This window comes from Neophocaena asiaeorientalis, unplaced genomic scaffold (assembly GCF_003031525.2).
Source record: "Neophocaena asiaeorientalis asiaeorientalis breed wild unplaced genomic scaffold, Neophocaena_asiaeorientalis_V1.1 scaffold327, whole genome shotgun sequence".
In the NCBI taxonomy this organism is placed as follows: Eukaryota; Metazoa; Chordata; class Mammalia; order Artiodactyla; family Phocoenidae; genus Neophocaena; species Neophocaena asiaeorientalis.
Window position 1 is genome coordinate 4332814 of NW_020174560.1, and position 25544 is coordinate 4358357.

A 25544-nucleotide genomic window follows, 5' to 3' on the forward strand; every position below is an offset into this window, starting at 1 on the left:
TTAGATCAAGGTGTTTATGTTGTTCAGATCTTCTATGTCTTTACTGATATTTTGTCTAGTTGTTCTATCAATTACTTAGACAGAAGTATTAAAATATCCTAGTACATTGAGGAATTGTGTTTCCCCCTTTAATTTTTGTCAATTTTTGCTTCATGTATTTTGAAACTCTATTACTACAAAAAACACATTTACAGTTGATACACCTCCCTGATGAATTGTTCATCATTATGAAGTGGCCCTCTTTATAACACTCTTTGTCTTAAAGTCTATTATTTCTGATATTTAAAAATAAATTCTCATTCTTCCTGTTTGCATGTTGTATCTTTTTCTATACACTTACTTTCAACCTACGTGTCTCCTGTAGCCAGCCTATGGTAGGAGTTTGCCCTTTTATCTACTCTAGCAATCTCTGTCTTTGAGATTTTAAGACCATTTACATATAATAGTTGTATTGGCTAAATTTGGGTCAACCATTTTATTATTTGTTTTCTCTGTCTTCCTTATTTTTAATTCCTTGCTTCCTCCTTTCCTGCGGTTTTTTTTGGATTATTTCTATACCAATTTTGGTGATTACCCTAGAAGCTACAGTATGTCTCCTTGTTTCCTGCTGCCTGAAGACCACCCTGTAGAATTTCCTTTACTGTTTATCTTCTGTGGCACATGCTCTCTATTTTGTGTTTATCTGAGAATGTCTTCATTTTTGCCATCATTATTGAAGGATCTTTTGGCTGGGTAGAGATTTCCAGGACTGCAGATTTCTTTTAATATATTAAAAATATGATTCTACTCCTTTCTGGCTTCCACTGTTGCTTTTCAGAAATAAACTGTTAGTCTAACTCAGGGGTTGGTAAATTATGACCTTTGGGTCAAATTGGGCCCAGCAACTGTTTTTGTAAATAGTTTTACTGAAGCATAGCCACAAACATTCATTTATGTATTATCTATGACTGCTTTTGTGCTACAATGGCAGAATTGATTGGTTAAACAGAGATTATATGGTACTGGCATAACGACAGAAAAATAGACCAGTGGACTGGAATAAAGAAACCAGAAATAAACCCTCACATATATGGTCAGATGACTTTCAACAAGGATGCCAAGGCCACTCAGTGGGGAAAGGTCTCTTCAACAAATGGTGCTAGGAAAACTGGATGTCCACATGCAAAAGAATAAAGTTGGACCCTTATCTTACACTCTTATCTACAAATATTAACTCAAAATGGACTAAAGACCTAAAACTATAAGACTCCTGAAAGAAAACATAGTGGAAAAACTTCATGACACTGGACTTGGCAATGCTTTCTTGGATACAATACCAAAAGCACAGGCAACAAAAGGAAAAGTAGACCAATGGGACTACATAAAACTGAAAACTTTTGTGCATCAAAGGACACAGTCAACAGAAGGACTGTGAGTAGAATATTAGCTAAATTAATGTGATCTCGAACAAGTTACTTATCCTCTCCAAGATTAAGTTTCCTGATCTTTAAGACGATAATACCAGTTTCATCAAGTTTGCTGTATGTCATAAAAGTGAGTGTGTAGTAAATATTTGTCACTGTCCTTTTCTAAATTGCCTTCAAAGTCTATGCCATTGCTTTGAACATCTTCAGTGGTAAGAAATCTTCGTCTTTGATCGTAGATTGGATCATACTCAACTAAAAGCAACTGTGCAAGCTAAGTTTAACACATAAAATGAGTGATCAAGATAGCTTTAGTCTAAAAGGCATTTTGCAGAAAGAACCCAATGAGTCTAAACAACATCGCGATCATATTACTATTAGTTTACTTTTTGGAGAAATTCTCACAGAAGCTCCCAAGATTTTTCCAACTTTTATAGGCTAAAATGATTGCTTAACTTGATTCATTAATTCACTGAATTGCATGCCTCTGACATGCATATAATTTGAGAATATTCAAGTTGTCCACTGAAGACTTTGATGACTTGGTTTTGGATCATACAAGAAACATGTTTTATTGGATGTCACCATTTTCTTAAAAAAATGATTCTTTCCAATTTCCCTAGAAAGAGTAGCAGCAACTGTACTAAAACAATCACTCGGGCTCCTACAAACCACAAGAAAAATCCCATTGATACAGAGTCATACTTTAGAGTATCTTTATAATATGCTCAGGATAACGTCTTTAATGTCCATCCACTTTTTTCCTGCCACAGTTTAAGCATATTCCCTCTTGTACTATACTCTGCTAATAAGAGAACAAGTACTTCCATAATTACAAAGTCTTTGGCATCTGAAGCAGTTATTGAATCACCCTTCATCCTTGCATTCTCCAAGTTAAATAATCCAAATTCCTTTGCTTTTACTTACCATGTTCTCTTTTCAAAAGCTCATATTCTTACATGCAATACTGGAATATAACTTTTACGTACTTTAAAAGGATGATTAAGAAAAAATAAAGAGTTAAAATTGCAGTTGTATGAAACAGCAATGTGATTAGTATATTACAATTACGAATAATAAATGAAGACCAGAAAAACTATCACTCATATATTAATTCTACACTATGATTCTACTGCTAACATTCTAGAGCACAATAATCCTTACCAGGGGACTTTCCTTGCTGTGAGTTGCTTCGCTCTCTGTATCCGGCTGGAGTGGATAAACCTGTGTCTTCACTAGGCTTGCTAGCAGGCCCCATTTCTGAAATAAGGAATCCCATCTGTTCTGAAGGCAAGATATTCTCAGGTGTTTTCATCTGGCATTTTATACTGGCATCCACCTAAAATATTAAACCCACTCATTATTCCAAATTTTCCCCAAATATCTACTAAAAGCTAAGATATTTTATCAGAGGAGTTCTACTATAGAAACATGATCCAACAAATAAGACTGTAAGGCTTTTCATCCTTAAGAATGATACCACCCAGGCTTCCCTGGTGGCGCAGTGGTTGAGAGTCTGCCTGCCGATACAGGGGATGCGGCTTCGTGCCCCGGTCCGGGAGGATCCCACATGCTGCGGAGCGGCTGGGCCCGTGAGCCATGGCCGCTGAGCCTGTGCGTCCGGAGCCTGTGCTCCACAGCAGTGAGAGGCCCGCCATTTTCTTACCGCCAAAAAAAAAAAAAAAGAATGATACCACCCGATTTTGTTAAGCTAATCTGAATATTCGGTAGTAAGATGTATATTTCCCCATACACAAACTACTGAAATGTCTATGGAGCTCAAATATTTACTTATGATCAGAGGAAGATTCACCATGAAGTTTCTTTTCTCTTTTTTGGTAAAATTCACATCACACAAATTCACAATTGGTTAATACCACTATCTTTTCCCACTCTAACATCCCTTCCATCAGATTGCCTGCCCCTCTTGGTGATACTGGAATGGCCGTAGGCGTGATCCTCTTGGATGATGTCAGAGGGGTTATAAACACTTTCTTCTATTAATTTTGTATTCTTTGGCTTAATGAGGACCTCAAATTTGTATAAGCTTCACTCCCTATAAAATCTAGATCTGCTCTGCTTATGACACATGAATTTCTCTCTTGGAGTTCCTATGTTTTCTTTGGAATAGCAAATCCCTTTGTCAAGCTGACCAACTTCTCAAATACTCTATTTGTTTATGAATTTATTTTAAAATAAAACAATATAATGAAGTAGAGCTAGGAGTTCAAAATATAGCTTTCAAAAGCTGTGATATCCAAATTAAAAAAAAAAGTAACTGTGGGAATGCAATTTTAAGGTACGAAATCTAGTATTTCGGATGTGACTACGAAGGAATAAAGGCAAATTTCGTGTTCTCTGCACAGTCGTGTTTGAGACATACTGGGACTATCTTTGGTCTACTGAATTTATAATATTAATACATAGTATACCGGGTCTCAACAGCTGGGCTCAAGAAGGACAATGAGTTGATAAAAACCATAAGATAGGGCTTCCCTGGTGGTGCAGTGGTTAAGAATCCGCCTGCCAATGCAGAGGACCAGGTTCGAGCCCTGGTCCAGGAAGATCCCACATGCCGCGGAGCAACTAAGCCTGTGCGCCACAGCTACTGAGCCTGCGCTCTAGAGCCCGCGAGCCACAACTACTGAAGCCCGCACACCTAGAGCCGGTGCTCCACAACAAGAGAAGCCACTGCAATGAGAAGCCCACGCACCACAACGAAGGGTATCCCTCACTTGCCCCAACTAGAGAAAGCCCATGCGCAGCAACGAAGACCCAACACAGCCAAAAATAAATTAAATAAATAAATAAACCCCAAAACCCCATAAGACATTTGGATCTAAAGTTAGAGCTAGAAAAGAATGCATTTTAAAAACTGCCAGAAATTCCCTGGTGGTCCATTGGTTAGGACTCTGCGCTCTCACTGCCGAGGGCCTGGGTTCAACCCCCGGTCAGGAAACTAAAATCCCACAAACCGTGCGGTGCGGCCACAACCCGCCCCCCCATACACACACGCAAACTGCCAAAAAGTTATCTTGGGAATCTCTAACAATGAAGACATTTTCAGTTCCATTAAAGAAAAAAAATCCAAAATGAAATACATATGTATCAGGCTAAGATCAAGAAAAAAAATTAAGTAGGAAAAAAATAATCACAAAAGTGACTTTAATTTGGATGTACTTTTATTTTTTAGAATCAAAGTTTATTCACTTCCTGGTCATAAGCTAGCAGCAATAAAGGAATTAGTCTCTACCTTCAGAATATATCTCTCAAACTAGAGTCAGAATTCTGCTTTAGGAATGAGAATATTAGTAGGGAAATTCAAACACAGTATGCTGTCAAGTCAAATTAGAATTCTATAGGGACTTTCCTGGTGGTCCAGTGGTAAAGAATCCACCTTACAATGCAGGGGATGCGAGTTCAATCCCTGGTCAGGGAACTAAGATCCCACATGCCATAGGGCAACTAAACCCTCACGCCACAACTACTGAGCCCGCACGCCTCAACGAGAGAGCCGGCGTGCCACAAACTACAAAGCCCACACGCCTTGGAGCCTGCACACCACAACTAGAGAGAGAAAACCTGCACGCCACAACGAAAGATCCCCCATGCCTCAACGAAGATCCCGTCTGCTGCAACTAAGACCCGACACAGCCAAAAATAAATTGAGCAAATAAATAAATCTTTAAAAAAAATTTGGAATTCAATGATGCTGTAAGAGAGTATGAAAACACCTCCAAACATCTCTTTACCTCCATGCTACAAATGGCCAGGAAAGTCCTGATGTTATCTATGAGATAAACCACCCCTTCTGAGGAGTGGAATTTAATCAGCCAGGCACACCTAGTCCATCCAAACTAAGTTAGGAAGCAAAACTCAAGGGATGCTTTTAACATGCAAATCAGTCATACCACAATGCTCATTCAGACTGCCTCTCTAGAGGCTGACTTCAGACCACAACGTAGTGAGAGGATGCCTGAGGGTTAAGGTTACTTCTTTCTGAATCTTTTGTGCAGAACCACTGGGACACGATCCTTCTGAAGAGCATAATGAACTGGTATTAAACCCAAATAAAACCTGGACAAAGTCTCCACTAGAACAGTCTTCAGCAAGAAGCACTAGGTACCTCTGAGCTCTATTAGGATTTTTTCTTTGCCTCTTACCTCATGTGTGCTGAACGGTAGCCCTTCCTGCACAAATACTACTGAAGACGGAGATGGATTATGACTTAGCTGCTCCTTCGGTTTGACATGAGCTTGCTGGCTGGCTGCAGACTCCTGCATTGTAGTGTTTTCAACAGCCTGAGCTGTGTGGATGGTATAGTTGTACTCAGGTGACTGTGGTAGAGAGCAGGTAATTGCTTGTTCTGTTCCAGCCACAAAAGACGTAATATCTGAGCCTACAGCAGTAAGTGGCTCCAGCTGGCTAGCCTGACTTGTGGAAGATGGATTGCTCTTGTTTGAATTAGCTAGGATATGTTGGCCTCTGTTAGACTGAGATGTTGAGCACTGATTCTCAACAGGCTCCACCTTTACCATCTCCAATTTAGGGGAGGAATGCAACTCATCTACTATCTGAAAAACAGCCTCTAGGTTTAATTCTGACTTTTTATTTTCATCAGTAGCACTGCAAGGCCAATCAGAAGGCAGAAATTCAACTGGATAGGAGGATTGCACTGGAGGATTCTGGGAAAAGAGAAAATAGGACTGTTTGGATAGAAAACCAAATATAAGATTAAGGAGGAAAGCAACAACATTTAGGCTGATGAACACTAAATATAAACAAATTAAACTTAAAGCTCACTAAGAAAACTTGAATGCCAATCAACTTTCCAGCAGTAGTAGCTTCAACTCTATTGTTAACACTTACACAGGAACTATTATATGTCAACCACTATATTAAGTTTAATACTGGAATGGACCAATAATTCTCAGGGTTAAAGTACACAAAATCAAAAAAGTCATAGTACCCAAAAACCTATTTGTTGATAAAATGTCTATAAACCAAACTCTTCCATAAAGGCTGACAGACAAAAACATCACTTGTATCTGTAATATACTGTTTTAGGAGTGTAGTAAGGAAATGTCAAACACAGGACGCTCACAAGTCCACCAATGCTTCTATAGATTCAGGGGGGAGGTACTGATGTTCTGTTCCCAATGATCTGGGAAAAAATGTATGGAATATCAAATGTCCTTTGGTCCTGAGATTATTTATTTTAATAATAAAACAATAGATTAAAATAGCTGTCACTTTTAGACTGATATCTTCAAGATGTATTCTCTTATACACAGTACTTTGCATAGAGCAGGCATTCAATAAATGTTTGCTGAATATCTCGGGTTATAAACATAAGATATGGAAGAGTTACTATTAAATAAAACATGTAGTAAGTCAATATTGCCAAACACATTGACAATGATTGCGTCAATGATTTGAAGGCCATAATGCCAAATAATGTAAATCCAAATGGTTTAAGCATCAAGCTACTTTACTATAGCTGATAGCCCCACTTATTGAGATCTTACTATGTGCCAAGCACATACAAAGTGCTTTACATACATTATTTCATTTAATCCTCACAAGAGGTCTATGAAATGTGATCATCTCTATTTCCAAAGGATGGAACTGAAGTTCAGAGAAACTTCATAATTTATACAAAGTCACAAAGAAGTAACTGACAGAGTCAGGTTTCAAACCTAGGTGTGCCTGACTCCAGAGTTCTTGCTCTTAACCACTGCAATATACTGACCATTCATGCACACTCATATCTGCAGGCCAACAAAACTAACTGCATTTATTTCCAGAATGTTATCTGAAATACTTCCCTTTTTTCCATTTAAAAATTTTATGTCTACTTATCTCTATTTTCCTACAGTGAACATGTATTGTCTTTGTAGTAAGCAAAGGTCTTCAAAGATGTTTTAAATGATTTATTTAAAACATAAATATAATCAAGATATAACACCAACAGAGCATCTCCAGTATGATCCAGGGGAGAGAATGCCTGGATCTACAGACAAGAGCATCTAATTTGTGAGACAGATATGTCCTTCCAGTGAAGATGAATCGGCTAGACTAACTTGCTTGATGACAGCTGCCATTAAAAACGTCCAGCTGGGCTTCCCTGGTGGCACAGTTGTTGGGAGTCCGCCTGCCGATGCAGGGGACGCAGGTTCGTGCCCCGGTCCGGGAGGATCCCGCGTGCCGCGGAGCGGCTGGACCCGTGAGCCATGGCCGCTGGGCCTGCGCGTCTGGAGCCTGTGCTCCGCGGCGGGAGAGGCCACAACAGTGAGAGGCCCGCATACCGCAAAAAAAAAAAAAGTCCAGCTAAGTCTCCTTGATCTGATTCTATACTCCTCAAAAAAAGAAAAGAAAGAAAAGACAAAAAAGAAAAAAGGAATGTTCTTTTGAGTACTGGAATGTCAATAGTAAGGTATTCTGTAAAGAACAGAAGCTATCATGACTACATGATATCAAAGGAAAACAATTCCAATCTTTAAGCAACTATAGCATAAAAATACAAACATGGGATTTAATCTTATCCTAGAAGTAGTAGTCTACAACATTTAAATCAAAGCAATTGCTTCCTAACACATATGAGAAAACATTGAAGTGCAGTGTTTACAAATGGGGGCTTTCTCATTTTTGACATCATTTTCCTTTCTCCTTTAAAAAAAAAAAGTAATTGTACCATCTTGGAAGGATCTGTCATTTGGTGATTTATATACTTTTAGAGTTTATCTGGTATTCATTTTACCATGGTAATCAATTTTACCATTGTTGACAGTTAGTTGAACAACATTGTTCCAACTAACTGTCAGCAGTGATGAAAATGTTCTCTATCTGTACTATAAAATTTGGTAACCACTAGCCAAACGAAACTATTAAGCACCTGAAATGTGGCTAGGGTGACTGAGGAATGATTTTTTTTTTAACATCTTTATTGGAGTATAATTGGTTACAATGGTGTGTTAGTTTCTGCTTCATAACAAAGTGAATCAGCTCTACATATACATATATCCCCATATCTCCTCCCTCTTGCGTCTCCCTCCCTCCCACCCTCCCTACTGAGGAATGATTTTTAAATTTTATTTAATTTTAATTCATTTAAATTTAAATAGCTACATGTGGCTAGTGCCTAAGAGTAGGCCAAGAAGATAGTGTAGGCCTAGAAGAATCCTCAGACATCATTTACGTCAACTCTTTTTTTTTTAGAATTGAGAAAAACTAAGGCCATAATCTACAGCTTACCTCTGGCTACTCATTAAGATAAAATTACACTTTGGAATTCTGCAAGGCCAATCGTATTGTACCTGACGCAGGGTATGTCCATTGTTCCCAGCATCTTACCTGGAAGTAGTTGCAGTGTGCATAGGAAGGGGCAGTGGGCGTCACACAACTACTGAGCGCATCCATGTGGGTAGGAGAGCAGCACTGCAGCACAGCTGGAACAAATCCAAACACAGAAAAGCCGTCAACCCAAATAAACCTCTACAGCATTCAAGGCACTCCTCTCTTTCAACTTGGAACAAAAAATTCCAAAAGTTTTCCTTTGTGGGTGCAATAAAATATATTTAGTCCAATTAGGTGCCCTTATTTGTTGAAAACAAATGGTAATAAGGCAATTTTAAAAGTCGTTTAAAAGGGTCATGTCTACTTTTATAAATGATTTCTTTAGCACCTAAACATTTTGTTGCCCTTCTAACCAAACATTTATTCTTACTGAAAGTAGTCATTTCCTTTTACTGAAGATATCAGAACATATTCGGAATTCTAAAATAATTATTTCAATCATTTTAATAGGAACAAACATTTGGAGGAAGATTTTTAAGGATAAAATAATTATAAGTACACTCCAAACACTCCTACTGTTATACAATGCATCCAGTGGAATCTATGAAAAAAATGTTTTAACAATTTAGACAAGTGGTTAGGAATTCAGATTCTAGAGACAGACTGCCTGGCTTTGGAGCCCAGCTCCAAAATTTTAATAGCTGTATAAACTTGAGCAACATTAATCCCTTTGGGCCTTAGTTTCTGCATTCTGTTAGAATAGGGATAATAATAGTACCTACCTAACATGTTTGTTGTGGGGCGTGAATGAGTTAATATGCACAAAGCACTAAGAACAGTACTGGCATACAGTAAGCAATCAATAAGTAAATAGCTAACAATGCTATTATTTTAGCTAAGGAAATACATTTTCCAAACTTTCTCTTTATAGTTAGGATACCATGAAAAGACTGAACTCTTTCTACTGGTAGAGTCATACCTACAGATGTAGCCTTAATAATAGGTTGAGTCTCCTCTTTTCCAGGGAGAGGCCCTCCAGAACGACTGAGAATCAGTTATAACATCACATCTTTGGATTATACAGAGGATGACATTTGTTGAACACCTACCATATTCCAGGCACGGTCCTAGGTCCTTTATATATATGGCCTCATTTAATCCAAACAACAATTGAATGAGGTATTAACATTACTTTACAAAAATAAGGAAACTAAAGCTCAGGGATGTTAAAAAATGTGCCGAAAGTCACAACGCCGATAGTGACAGAGGCAAACTCCAAAGTACATGCTCTTTAATATATCATAATACTTCCCTAATCTTTTCTTCTTCCTAAATGTAATATTTTAATTTTACTAGAACTCCACTTGCTGAATATGTTTAAGGTACCCTTTTTATAAGGTGGCAACTTTCTCTTTTTTGGTCCATGTTTTTCATATTTTGAGTATGCTAATAATATTACTAAATAATCTTATTCGGTAAACTTTGAAGTGAATTAGCCTAAGGATTGTAAAAATTCATTAAAATGCTTCCCTATTTCTCCATTACTGACTACTGAATTTTTAAACGTCAGAAGTTCATAAAGGCATACAAGAAATAAATATTTTATTTTATCACGTGCATTTTAAGGCATTACATTTTGCACACAGAAGTAAAAAATTAAAATAATGGATAGAATTCTAGTTCAATTACAAACATAAGGGTTGATGTTTTCTGAATTACATAATTTTAACAAGTCCAGTGGTTAAAAAAGCCAGATATTACTAGAATGGTCACATAAAATTCAAGCTGTTGTCATTTCCAATATCCTTGGAGATTATTCAAATACACAATTAAAATGTTTTGGATTTGAACTTGGTTTCCCATAATATTTAAAGGCACAAATATCCTGGGACATAAGTTAAATCCAAAAAGCAAAACAGCAAGGAGGGGTCTGCGGGGTTCGCCAAAACTGAAAAAAACTGGGATCTTTAGTTTTAACAGCTAAGGAAAACTTAGCCCCCTAGTGGCAGTAAAGGACTCAGTCAGGGGCTGCAGGTTTTCACCCATCAGGGCACCATAAAAGTGTTTTGTTACAAATAAATCAGTGAACGGTATTAGCTTTATTTTTCTGATATTGCTATGATCTGACCCCATTGTTTACACATTTTGAATAGTTGTTAAAGTGTACTTTAAAATAAATTTCTTGGAGAAATAGAATATATAACAGAGAATATATTAATAGATAGTTGATAGCTGATTTGGAATCTAAGGAAACAGCAAAATAGTGAATATCCTTTAAAGTGTCCAGTTACAAATGGAAAGTAGAAAGGTACCTGCATGAAGAAAGGGAGGACTTGAACAGATAATCCAAAAAGATTCCTCAATGGCTATTTCCTTACCAGTGCAGTGCTACTTCGTATAATCAACAAAATAGAACAAAACAAAGTATTAATAAGTTTACTGAATATGAAAACCTAGCTATAAAACTGCAACTGTGTGCTTAATACATGACAAATTCATTCAGCATGTATTATGAAAGCACTGTGAAAGCACTAACATTTATAAAACTGAGTTTATCGCTATGTCCTAAGACACGTTCATCTGCATAAAGATCTTCCAGTATTTTCCTGAAGGCAGTGTTCACTTAAGGCATTAAATTGCATATAGAATAAAAAACTGGAAATAATGAACAATTTCTATTCCATATATAAATATCAGAGTTGATGACACTTAAAAAAACAATTTTAGGGCTTCCCTGGTGGCGCAGTGGTTGAGAGTCCGCCTGCCGATGCAGGGGACACAGGTTCGCGCCCCGGTCCGGGAAGATCCCACATGCCGCACAGCGGCTGGGCCCGTGAGCCATGGCCGCTGAGCCTGGGCGTCCGGAGCCTGTGCTCCACAACGGGAGAGGCAACAACAGTGAGATGCCCGCGTACCACAAAAAAACCAAAAAAACAATTCTAGTAATAAAATAAAGCCAGGATTACTAAAAATTTATCTAAAGGTAAAAATTTTCACATCCACTATAGGTTAGGAAAAGAGGTTCATATACGTTATCCTATGGAGGTAATTCAAATCTATAATTAAAATGTTTTGGACGTGAATCTACTCTCGAATAGTACAGTGTCAACAGTAAGGAAATACCCAATATAAATACTCAAAAGGAAAAACATCCTAATAAATAGTAAATTTAATTTCAAGATAAGTTACTACAGCAACTAGAACCCCAACATCTCCTCATCTACAGTGAGGTAAAGATATGGTTTTCTAGGGACTTCCCTGGTGGCACAGTGGTTAAGAATCTGCCTGCCAATGCAGGGGACACGGGCTTGAGCCCTGGTCCAAGAAGATCCCACATGCCGCGGAGCAACTAAGCCCGTGTGCCACAACTACTGAGCCTGCGTGACACAGCTACTGAAGCCCACATGCCCAGAGCCCTGTGCTCCACAACAAGAGAAGCCACCGCAATGAGAAGCCCGCGCACTGCAACGAAGAGTAGCCCCCGCTCGCCACAACTAGAGAAAACCCGCGCACCGCAGCCAAATAAGTTAATTAATTTAAGTTAATTTGAAAAGAAATGGTGTTCCAGCCTATACCCAAAAGAAGTGAAAGCAGAACAGATTATTGTACAACCAAGTTCATAGCAGCATTATTCACAGTAGCCAAAGGTGGAAGCAACCCAGTGTCTATCAACAGGTGAACGGATAAACAAAATGTGGTCCATACATATGGAAATTTCTAGAAAATTATTCAGCATTAAAAAGAAAGGAGGGACTTCCCTGTTGTCACAGTGGTTAAGAATCCACCTGCCAATGCAGGGGACAGGGGTTCGAGCCCTGGTCCAGGAAGATCCCACATGCCACACAGCAACTAAGCCCGTGAGCCATAACTACTGAGCCTGCACTCTAGAGCCCGCGAGCCACAACTACCAAGCCCAAAGTTACTACAGCAACTAGAACCCCAACATCTCCTCATCTACAGTGAGGTAAAGATATGGTTTTCTAGGGACTTCCCTGGTGGCACAGTGGTTAAGAATCTGCCTGCCAATGCAGGGGACACGGGCTTGAGCCCTGGTCCAAGAAGATCCCACATGCCGCGGAGCAACTAAGCCCGTGTGCCACAACTACTGAGCCTGCGTGACACAGCTACTGAAGCCCACATGCCCAGAGCCCTGTGCTCCACAACAAGAGAAGCCACCGCAATGAGAAGCCCGCGCACTGCAACGAAGAGTAGCCCCCGCTCGCCACAACTAGAGAAAACCCGCGCACCGCAGCCAAATAAATAAATTAATTTAAGTTAAGTTAATTTGAAAAGAAATGGTGTTCCAGCCTATACCCAAAAGAAGTGAAAGCAGAACAGATTATTGTACAACCAAGTTCATAGCAGCATTATTCACAGTAGCCAAAGGTGGAAGCAACCCAGTGTCTATCAACAGGTGAACGGATAAACAAAATGTGGTCCATACATATGGAAATTTCTAGAAAATTATTCAGCATTAAAAAGAAAGGAGGGACTTCCCTGTTGTCACAGTGGTTAAGAATCCACCTGCCAATGCAGGGGACAGGGGTTCGAGCCCTGGTCCAGGAAGATCCCACATGCCACACAGCAACTAAGCCCGTGAGCCATAACTACTGAGCCTGCACTCTAGAGCCCGCGAGCCCCAACTACCAAGCCCGTGTGCCACAACTACTGAAGCCCGCGTGCCTGGAGCCTGTGCTCCGCAACGAAGAGTAGCCCCCACTCACCGCAACCAGAGAAAGCCCACACACAGCAACGAAGAACCAATGCAGCAGGGAGGGAGATACAAGAGGGAAGAGATACGGGGACATATGTATATGTATAACTGATTAATTTTGTTATAAAGCAGAAACTAACACACCATTGTAAAGCAATTATACTCCAATAAAGATGTTTAAAAAAAAGAACCAATGTAGCCAAAAATAAATAAATTTATAAAAAATAAAAAGGAAGGAAATGTTGACTCATGCCACAGTATCAATGACTCTTGAAATAAGTGAAATAAGCCAATCACAAAAGGACAAATACATGTCTGCTCTTATACGAAGTCCCTAGAGTTATCAAATTCTTCAAGACAGAAAGTAGAATGGTGGTTGCCAAAAGATGGCGAGAGGGGAATGTGAAGTTAGTGTTTAATGGATACAGATTTCAGCTGGGGGAAGACGAAGAAGTTCTGGAAATGGATGGTGGTGATGCTAGTACAATAATGTGAATGTATTTAATGCCACAGAGCTGTACACTTAAAAATGGTTAAAATGGTAAATTCTATGTTACATATATTTTACCTCAATAAAGAGAAAGGAAAATATAATTGTGCTTTTGCTTAGTTTCTTCTGGCAGCTAAAGAAAACCTCCTGGTGTATCTATGCCAAGTCCCTCTTTCCATAAGAACAAAATCAGCCCTTTTCGGAGAAACTGACAATACAGGCTACCCGAGCATCAGAAAGCTCCTATAACTTGAGATTCCATACTTGTTTATGTACATTATGTAGGATTAGAAGCCTAAAGATCAAATCTTTAAAATTTAATGTACTTTAAAACAATAATAAGCAACCTTCTTTGCCCAAGAGTCAATTCAGAAAAAATTTTTAGTAATGATACAAAATATGTTTTTCAATAAACATATGTACCTTCAGGGGAAGGCTATGTTCTTACAAATCACTTTAGTTAGCCTTTAAAGTATTAATATCTAGGCTCATTTTAAATACAGTTTTTAAAATGTTATCCTTTGTATGTAAATAGTGTTTTAAGTTTTATAGTCTATTCACATACATTAATTCATTTAATCCCCGACCCAAAATATTATTGCCACTTTATAGAAAGGGAAACTGAGGCTGAGTGACATGAAATAATCCACAGAATGTCACAATGTCCATCAGATGATTAACTGCAAAGCTGAGACTAGAATTATTTCATTCATTCAATAAATTATTTACTAAGGGCCCATTAAGGCCAAGCCCTATGGTAGGTGCAGGGGGATACAAAAATGAATTAGACACAGCCCCACTCCTCAGAGGCCCCCAAACTGGACCCCTGACTCCAGCAGCTGGAGTATGTTCTCTCTGCTTGAGCAGGGTGAGTCAATAGCCCAGGGCCAGTCCCACTGTCACCGGCAGCACAGAAGGGGAGGTCCCCCCACCAAACTCTGTCATCTACCCTATCTGGAAGTAACTAACTCTGGGGAAGAGATATATCAGGAAAGAGTCTCTCGCAAAAGAAAAACAAAACAAAAGTCCCTCTTTGTATGACAGGCAGGCAGGCAGCAGAGCACAGTGGCCAAAATAATGAACCCTCGAGTCAGTTTGCCCAGATTTGTTCCCTAGCCCTGCTTGTGCCTGGCTGTGCTTCAGTTTCTAATCTATAAAATGAGGATAACTACATTCCCTATCTTATAAGGTTGTTGTGAGGATTAAATTAATTAATATTTGGAAAGTGCTCAGAATAGTACCCAGTCACAGTGATTGTTATACAAGTATTTGTTAATTAAAATATGAGATAAAAGGCAGCTACAAATTGCTGATCACTGATGTGAGCTTAAAACTTAACGCAGAAAAAAAAAGTTGATTTTGAGTCAATTCAGCATTACAACATGAGTCAAAGGACAATTCCTCAATACAGGACTCTATATATAAATATGAATATATTAATATTCTTATGTATGTTCAAATATATAGAGAATGAGTAAAGTAAAAAGGTCTAAAATGAAGTTTTTCATAAAAAAGGGACATTAAATTATAGCAGCACACTGTGAAAATAGCATTAGAGGAAAAAAACTGAATTCAAGATAGGGTAAGACTAAAAAGAGTCAAATAGCACTGGATCTACAACATTTTGTCTTTGAAGAAGTGATAAGACTTGAAAAAATATAAACGATCTAGGCAAAGAAAACAGATGCTTCAGGACTTCCTTGGTGGTCCAGTGGTAAAGAATCTGCCTTCCATACCGGGGAGCAATTAAGCCTGCGTGCCACAACTAGAGAGAGAAAACCTGTACGCCACAACTAGAGAGAAGCCCGTGCACCAAAATGAAGAGCCCGCACCGCAATGAAGACCCCGCGTGCCACAACTAAGACCCTACGCAGCCCCAAAATATTAAATAAATAAATAAAAAAGAAAACAGATGCTTCAAGAGAAGAATGACAAATGTAAGAAATAATTCAGGTGGGTCAATTTAGGAGTCAGTCTGATAGCAGTTTTTTAGTCTCAATGTTTTGCTTTACTAGAGAAATTAATAATTTATGAATATTACAAAATTCAAAATTTACTGGTTATACCATTTGAAGACCAGATCCAAGTTTATTTTCAATATAACTAAGGTGTTTTTTTTTGTTTCTTTGGGGTTTTTTTTGCGGTACGTGGGCCTCTCACTGTTGCGGCCTCTCCCGTTGTGGAGCACGGGCCCCGGACGCACAGGCCCAGCGGCCATGGCTCACGGGCCCAGCCGCTCCGCGGCATGTGGGATCCTCCCGGACCGGGGCACGAACCCGCGTCCCCTGCATCGGCAGGCGGACTCCTAACCACTGCGCCACCAGGGAAGCCCTATAACTAAGTTTTAAATGAAGTTGAGTATTGTTTTTTACTAAAATTTGATCCAAACCTCAAGTCATATAGTTCACTTTGAAATGATACAAGTATGACCATTATTCCAAAATTAGTTACTTTATTAGGATTTGGAGAGCTGGATTTGGGAGTGATTATCATCCTGCCTCTGAGAATAGTATTTTACTTAACTCTGGGAAAGTCATTTGTAAAACCCTTCATAAACAGGTACTCACTAAATATTGGTTAAATTGCTCACTACTTTTTGCTTCCTTCACCTAAAATTTGGAGGAATTAAGTACTTGTACAGTATTTCTTTAGCACTTCCTTTTCCATAGCAGGTCTTTTGTATTTAACAATACAACTTTTTATTTTTTTATTTATATAGTACTTTAGAATGTTCAAAGCGATTCTGCCTACATTGTATCATAGAACTACTCTATATATTTGAAGTCATCATGAAATCATTAGATTTCTTTTTCTCGTAACCTCAGAACCTTCACAGTCATTTCAATTATCCATATCAAAGAAGACAAAACAAAAAATTCACATAACCCCAGATTCTATTTCATATTCACTCTACATTATCAAAACATCAGCAGCACTTAGTTGTTCTTTTAATGTGTCTCTTCCCTAGTCCTTACCTTGGACTCTTGGAGACGATTTCCAGTGTAATTATCAAATTAATAAATTTATTTATAAATTTAAATCCAAGCTAACATAAAATATTTTAAAATAACATATGTCCTTAAATCACAATAATTTAACAAACAGTATTTCCATAATGAGGAATAATATTAACTATCTGTAGTGTTTTCTAGTAAATACTATATAACTAGTTCTCATAAAATTTAGAACTAGGAGTTTCCAAGAGGATTGTTTGGAACTTGGAATACATTTTCCCGTAGAAACATCATCATATAGGCTAGTCTGGCTCCTAAGCCAGACTATAACCATCTATACCTTAACAGAAGGACCAACAGTAATATAGAACCTAACCACTATGTCTAATATGTCCATAGGAAAATTTCTCCAAAATTCCAAATTAGAAGGCCAAGAACATTTCTACATCTCTCTGTTGCAGTCCTTCTAAATTTCAACTCCCCAGAAACTTTTTGAGTCTTTAGTCTTTAGTAGTGTGAGGAGGGGGGTTTGGAGGGAAGTTCGGAAAAGAAAGAGAAACATTTATTGGTAAAAGGAGGGGAAGTAGGGGTATTGTCCAGTTGACAGGCTGTAGAACATAAAGCAAGTGTAAGAAAGGCACGGACTGGCTCTCTGTGTGTATGTGTGTATATATATGTGTGTGTGTATATATATATGTGTGTGTATATATATATGTATATATATATATATATATATATTCTATGCATATATGGAAGGCAGCCAAAATTATAATTTAGATAGAAATGCCTAATTTGTTTGTTAAAATATTGGATTAAACTCCTCAATAAAAATCTGATACTATTTGTTGCTATACATAAGATATATAACTTATAACATGAAATTAGTCATCTTCTGTTTTTAAAGATCACCCAGATATTTTTGTTCTTCAAAGAAGTAGCTGAAAATCTGGGAAAAAGAACTAGGCCTCAACTTCTTTTTATATAATAAGGTAAAAAAATTTTTTTAAATCTCTAATAGGTAAATGATTAGAAGTGCTATATCATCTTACTCCATATAATTCCTTCCCCTTTTCCTTCTCAACTCCATCCTCCAAAACAGTAGCAGCTCCAAAAATCTATACAACCCAATCTAATTTAAACTCTGGTTTTATTATTTTAATATTATTAAACTTAAGTGCTTTGAGAAAACAAAGCAATCCCTTTTACTGGCCATATTTAGGTAAACCACAATGAGCCAATAATAAAACAATATGTTGGATGCTACCAGCTAGAAAATAGTGAGTATTATTACAAATGGAACAGTTCCCAAATTTACAACTTTTAAAAGGCAACAGATTATTTACTCCCTTATCTAATTCACATGCCTTCCACTTATTTTAGCTTTTGATTTCATCCTGCCTGGGAAAACTGGTCTAACAAAATACCTCTAGAAATTCCTTCCAGATGTACTTAATTAATAAGCCTAGAACCTTAATTCATAGGGCAAAGGATTGCCCTCTTTCTTCTCTTCCCAGTCTTTTCTGAAAGCCTTGACCCTTGACTTGTTTCTATTGCCCCATTTCATCACTCTGGGTAAACACTACATGAAAACACACATCACCTCTATGGTGCTTCTGCAAAACAATGAAATTGTTCTGAATTAAATGGTAATGCTATCATTTTGCAAAAATATACCCCCCCCCAAAAAAAAGACACTCCCTAGCCCCAAGAAGCTAAATAGAGGGTCACTATCTTAAGGATTCCCAATGAGTGGCTTGAGATCTACTAGCAGGCCTTCCATGCCCTTGGCTGGGCTCTGGGTCAGTTGTCATTGTCAGGCTCTTCTCTCTGCTACTCCCAGTTCTTCACTGGCTGGGATTAACACTGCAGGGACTGCACTGCCAAACCACACCATCACATTTTTACTACAAGAATATAATTTAGTCTTAAGAGATGGTGAGTTGCTCTTCTATTAAACTTCGTTACTGAGATACTAACGTGATTTCGTTATGAGGTAGTCTCACCTACATAACTAAAAAATAAACAATGTAACATGTATATAAGCAGGTTTTCTAAAAAGAAAAAGAAACCCACAAAAAACAAAAAACTACTACACCAGGAGCAGGAGTTATACCAAGGTCTGATGTACTAAGTCTTAATTTTATTACTAGGACATATTTTGAGGATACAACAGTTTCATTAAAACCTACATCTTTACGCACGAACAGAATTTTCACAACTTTTAAGAATCAATGAAATTTTACATTATTGCTAAATAATGTGTACTCATGAGAAATCTTTGACATTTCTTAAGTGCATATTCCTATTTTTGTTTAGGCATATAGAAACACATTAAAAAAATATAAATTCTCATTAAAAGTACCTTAAGAGAAGCCACTGAACTTGAATTTCTCATACCTGTTGGATAGTAGGCTTGGGAGTACTGCGCTGACGGTGTGTAGTTACTATATTTCTGGGAGGAGCTGATCATTGTTTGAGGACCTTGTTGAACATGTACGGATGTGGCACTGGGCTGCAGGGTATATGTAACCTCAGTTGGAAACCTCTGTAGTACAGGAAATGGAACCCCTTTATCTGAAAAAGTGAGAGACGTTTCCACTTGTCCTGGGTGCATTCCAAGAGAGTTCTGCCATGTTCTAGGAGGAATCGGGGTCCGATCTAAACCTTTCAGAGGGAAAGGACCGTGGTTGTGGGATGAAGCTGATACGTAGGAGTAAGGAGACAAACTATCTCGCCGGAACGACCGGTGGAATTGTCCTACAGCCACTGGTCCTGCATAAAAGAGGAGGAGCACATTTACTAATCTTACATTACACCACCAGACGTAGTAAACCAAAAGTCACAAAATATGCGCTTCTCTTCACTTGTGGCTATGTTGAGGTCTCAGCCACTTTTAACACAACAGAAATTTATTGGTAAAAACAAGTTGTTCAGAATCCAGAATATGAGATTACACATATAATGCTGAAAAAATAATCAAATAACTTTTGTCTGGTTCTCAATATGACTGTCATAAGAGACAAAGTAGCCAAACTCTAACATTAAATCAAATGTTAAATGTCATCTTACCTTTCACCTCAACTGACTGACCCAGATTTTTCCAATCTGTAAACTACTTCCTAGAAGTTTTAGAAATTCCAGTCTTTCAAATCATTTAGGAACCTTAATAATGGGCACAAAAGTAAGCCCTCAACCATATACATAAAAGATATAAGTGTGGAAGAAATAAAAATTATAACACACACCAAAAAGTAATTTAATGTTCTTTGCTCCCCTTCAATTTTTTCAAATTTTAATACAAATCTTTGCAGAAAAGTCAAGCTTGAAAACTCTGGCTTGTTCACTCCTTAACTCAATCAATAATTTTCCATGGTCTTTTTTTCTTCAGAGTATCTCTAGTGGAGCCCCTTCCTAGATATCAATGGCTCTCAAACACTGATTTACATTTGAATCACCTGGAGAATTTGTTAAAAATCCACACACTCAGGCCAAGAGATTCCAGTATTTGCTTTTTCTTACCTAGCAAAGTAGAAAGGAATTAAAAAGTGGAGATGAGGAAGAGAGAAAAAGGCCAATACTATGTAATGTGGAAAAGGAAAATATAAATGTTGCAAGCTGAACTTATTTTAAAGACTGTGGTTCTTGAACATATAGCTAGCCTAATTTACTCTTAGGAAGGGCTTTACGCACTAAATTATTTAGTTCACAAGGTTTTCTCAATTTGTTTTATTAAACTAATCCATAAAACAGAAGGAAATCTAATTTATGTGCTACTCATCTGCTAAAGATGGCACTCAGGTACCTACTTTCCCAAATATTTAAACTGTAAAACCATTCTACATGTTACACTTCCTTTGTTCTAGTATTTCTATAGTGTTTAATTTCCTCTAAAGAATAAAGCATTAGGGAGCGCTCTTAACCACTTCTGGTTTGCCGCTGCCTGATTCAAATTGATTTTGGCTCAAATGAACTCTTAAGATAAAATTTAAAAAGAATAAAGCATTAATGCCAAAAATAAACAAACATATGCATACATATATGTAAACAATTCTGGAACCTGGAAATCAAGAGCTCTAAATCTAATGTGGAAAAAAAAAAATCTTAACTCAGAAGATTAAATGTATTTAAATGATACACCTCTTAAAAACTACTTTTCCTTTTTTCCTTTAAAATGCAAAAGTAGTTTTTATGCTACTTGACTAGCAATTCCACATGTATACACACTTTGAACTACCACTGAGAATTCTTTGTTCTAAGACCTAAAGAAACATTTTTTTGCTCTTCACAAACAGGTGTTTCTGAGGTCCCAAACTACCCACCACTTGATTTTTTCTTGGATGCTAAAACTTCATGTTGCTACAGTGTGCCCTTCTTTACTCTCTTTAGGGTTAAGTTGTTGATGAATTTTCAGACTGTCAATAACTTAAGCAGATAATTAACGAATGCTCTACCTTGATTTCTCAAATTCTGGTTTAGATCTGAATTAAAATATAATTCTGGTTTAGATCTGAATTAAAATATAATTCTACTTCTACTACAATAAATTCTGAGTGATGGCCAAATATTTATATTCTTTAGATGCTGCTAACATAAGGACACGGTTAGGATTAGAAGGACATTCCTTTCAATTTGTTTTTTAAAAATAAAGAACTAAAACATGCTCAGATCTTATTTATTCTTCTGTTAAGGGTTCTATTCTGACCAACTTTATAGAACATCACCTACATGTCTTCAGAACATCTAAGACATATTTGGTAAAGATTAAATCCAGAATCCTGGAACTGTAAGGCAGGCTGAATTTCTGTTCTTAAATTTTCTAGTGCGTCTATAAAAGTGAATCTGAGCTAATCAATCCCCAGGAAAGAATTTGCCTCCTTCCCAACACTTGCCTCTTGACAGCTTGTTATCCCCAGGCAAAAACAGATTATCTAGTGCTCAGACTTGCTGCTTAGCTCAGAAAACTTTAACAAGTAGTGTAAAATAAACTGCCACTAAAAACAAAATAACAATAGTGGGCAAACAAAACAGGGAAAAACAGGTGATCCTCACATTTCTTATCAAGTACATTCTCAAAAGGTGAACAGGACAGCCGGCTCAGTGGATCTAGGTAAGACAACTAGGTCCGAAAACAGAGGACTCTGCTGTAAAAGAGAAGTATTTAAACCAGAAGCTGCAGTGGAACACAGAAAACAGAAAGGAAACTGGGAAGGAGCAGTGTAGTCAGGCATATAACCAAGGCAAGAATCAAGCAGAATAAAAATTAGGTGAGGCAAAATAGAAGAGCCAAGGACTTAGAACACGAAATTAAAGCAAAACAAAGTTGGGCCGGTATTCTTGAACTTAAAATTACATTCCACCCAAACCAGTAACACAGTTCCCTAGTGAACCAAGCCTGTGGTGTAGACAATCCACACCTGACACAGCTTCTGCACACACCAACAGGGAGAATGGTAAAAAAACAGGAAATGCATGAAAACTACAATAATTTAGGTATATATGGATTGATGTATTATCTATACTGAAAAAGTATGAATTAAATTTATGTTTGTCAACAAATAATCTTTAAAATGCTGACCAACTGAACTGTAAGTGAAGAAAATCAGATCCTATGTAGTCCCTGTATTTCTTCAACTAAAATGAACTCTATCCTTAGAATACAACTGGGTTTAAGATAGGGGAGAGAAAAAGAAAATCAGAGAGGAGTTGGCTTGTATGTATGTATGTTTCTTTCTTTCTTCCTTTGAAGTGGTTATCCTATTTTTCCCACGGACACATTTTCAGTCTTTTCTCCTTATGCCCACCAGACACACAATCTGAAAAACAAATATCCATGTCAGAGATTCTACCAAATGAATGCCAAGGTATTGTCTCCACTGCCTTTTCCCATTCAATTCCCCACCAAACTCAATGACCATTATATGGAAGTAAGCGGCTTAATATTCCTTTAGAACATTCCTACGCCACTGCTGTTTTTCCAACTGGTTACTAGAACTCTAACCTAATCTCTTATCTACTAAACTCCACAGATACACAACCTAATCCCTTGTCTTCTAAATTCCAAATGAACATTGCTTCATGCATAACCCTGGGCCTAGGTTACACTGAACATAGTGTTACTTTTATTCGTATATCTAAAGTTTTTCCATAACTGAGAAGTAACCCAGACACTTCTGTGGTGTGCTCCAAGGACAAAGAACAAGATAAACTCAAAGGGTCAATACTGCCACAACAAAGAGTTACAGGACTCCTATCACTCTGTCACAATGTGACCACTGCGATGTCCCAGAGCCCTCCCAAGCAGCATGCCCTGTCCCTTTCCCATCCCATTTAAGGAAAGACATTAGCCCCATTTTTCTCTCGCTCAGCACACTGAAAGCATAGGTACTCTGCCCAGTCAGCAGATGACTTGCCGGTTCCCTGGCTATAAAAACAGACAAGCAACCCATGCTCATCGTCGACTCTCCCTGGCTACCAGGAAGTCGGCCCACTGTTCTTGCAGCGACCCTTCTCTTTAATAAACTCTACCTTCCTTAACACTCTGCCTTGTGTCTGCAAATTCTTTTCCAACCCGCGCTCGGACCACAACAACTCTTATGTTAAATCCATGTTAACATGATGAAAATGTCTCTATTACTCTTTTAGTTGAAGGTAAAGAATGAATTCTCGTTATTATATTCTGTTGCTTTCTTGGTATGCTGCTTCATGTCACGGACTCTTTAAACAGTGAAAGGGAATACTGCCACCCTCACCTTCCTGGAAGAGGGGGAAGGGCATCAGAAACCAAGTTTATAAAATAAATTTCTATCAGAGAGTTTTTGAACTTTGAGTAAATACAAACTTATACATAGAAATTTTTTTCAAAACTGAAAGACTGAAGGCAACAGTGAAAAATTCAAAGGCTGCAAATGTGAGCTTTCTAAAATCCTGTTTAACTAGAACTTGACAGCTGTAAAGAAAACCATTTGTGCCTTACATTTGTCTAACCATAACACCTAAATAAGCATCAGGTCTAATCAGCTATAATGAAAGAACTGTTCAGCCAATTCATTCTACACAGGAACAGTATCTGGTAAACAACAAAATATATTATTATATTTTTGCTTTTAAGATATATAAACACCTATTGTTCTACACCTTACTCCAGAACCTACAATATGATTGTTGTCAGAACACGTCTCCCAAGATTTCTTAGATATGTCATTGGGTGGAAGATGGCATGTATCTTCAAGAACAAACTTCCACTCGAGGCACCTTGTTCACTTTCCCTTGGTTGGCATAAATGTTCTAAGTTCTCTTGGCTGTGACTGTTCCCTCCCACCTTGACCTTTGCCATATCCTCACCCTGTATAGGAACTCTGTTCTGCTTCCCATCAGAACAGAGGAGCCCCTTCTGTGTTTCTTCCAGAACCAGGGCTCCAACAAAGGCCTACTTATTTGAGGTGTTCGCCTTGGAGAGACGGCGTCTCGAGAAGGTAAATGGCTATACAGGTTTGGAGCCCAAAGGGTTCCAGGAGGACTAGAAAGCAAGCCTAACGCAGCGGTTCCTGTGGTCGCTAGTGGACACAGAAGGGCCTCAATGTTCACGGAGGACTCAGCGCAGAGGCGGTGCCGGCGGGGAGGGGCGCCGGCACGGGTGAGGGCGGTGCAGGTGCCGCGGCCAATTCCGGGCAAGCACCGCGGGAAGCGGCTCCCGGGGGCATTCCCGACACAGCAAAGGAGAGGATGCGGAAATGCCCTCGGAAGTGGCGGTTGCCCCCTGACAGCAGTGCGCCCGGCGCGGGGCGAGACTCACCGTGCGACTCGGGCTGGGACCCCGCGGGTGGCGGCGGCGGCTCCTGATGTGGCAGCGGGGAGGTGGCGGCCGAGGAGCCCGGGACCTGGGCCTCGCCCCGCCGAGCCTGGCTCTCACACCCCGTTCTCGATCCCCCCCAACCCGGGCCTTCGCTTCTCCCTGCCCCCTCCTGCCAGCGCCAGGCCGCCGCCGCCAACCCGGGGACCGTTGGTGCGCGAGCCCCCGCGGCGCCCGCTGGCACAGCCAATGGGGCCTCGAGTTCCCGCTGCGCGGCCGGACGCACAGCGATTGATCCACCCCGTGCGCCCCAGCGGCCTGGCCACGTGCAGTGGCGGGAAGTCACGCTTTCTCGGCGTCCTAAACCCGCCGGAAGGGCTGGGAACCGCCGCCCGCCAGGTAGTGTTACGTCCTGCAAAGAGATCGGCCCGGTTAACCCCCGTGGAATGCTGAGACCCATATTTCCCTGAGGCCGGCGGAGCTGTGGGACTTTAGAATTAAGTAAGTGAGCAGTGGGTCAGTACAAAATCGGACGTTTCTCGACAGAAGAGGGCACAACTCTATAACCTTAGTCCTAACAGTTGAATTGCTTGTCTCTCCAACTAAAAATGGTGATGGTGGTATAGTATCCTGAGTACACAAATTCACCTTTTAGAGAGTAGCATTTTACATGTTATGAAATATACTCTTTTCAGCCAATATTTTTCCCAAGACCGTTTACCCAAAGTGGAAAGAAAACGGAAGAAGCCTGTGAGGAGGGAAGCAGGAAGCAGGGAGACAGGTACAATCCCGTGTGCCTGATCAACCAGCTGGTGAAATTTTAGATATTAAAGAGAAATAAACCTCACATGAGACTGTAGGATCCATAAGCATAACTCCCCTATCTGATCAATAACTA

General features: G+C 38.9%; 1 protein-coding gene across 1 annotated transcript in view; it reads right to left on the minus strand.

Annotated features, from left to right (window-relative positions):
• The window catches only part of HSF5 (heat shock transcription factor 5), a 48342-nt gene that overhangs the window by 20712 nt on the left and 2086 nt on the right, over positions 1 to 25544 (minus strand). The window contains exons 2-6 of the mRNA XM_024757544.1: positions 24650 to 25058; positions 19255 to 19629; positions 8757 to 8851; positions 5567 to 6088; positions 2568 to 2742 (exon numbers count right to left, since the gene is read on the minus strand). Coding sequence (XP_024613312.1) covers positions 2568 to 2742; positions 5567 to 6088; positions 8757 to 8851; positions 19255 to 19629; positions 24650 to 25058 — 1576 coding nt within the window. The remainder of the gene's footprint in view (positions 1 to 2567; positions 2743 to 5566; positions 6089 to 8756; positions 8852 to 19254; positions 19630 to 24649; positions 25059 to 25544) is intronic.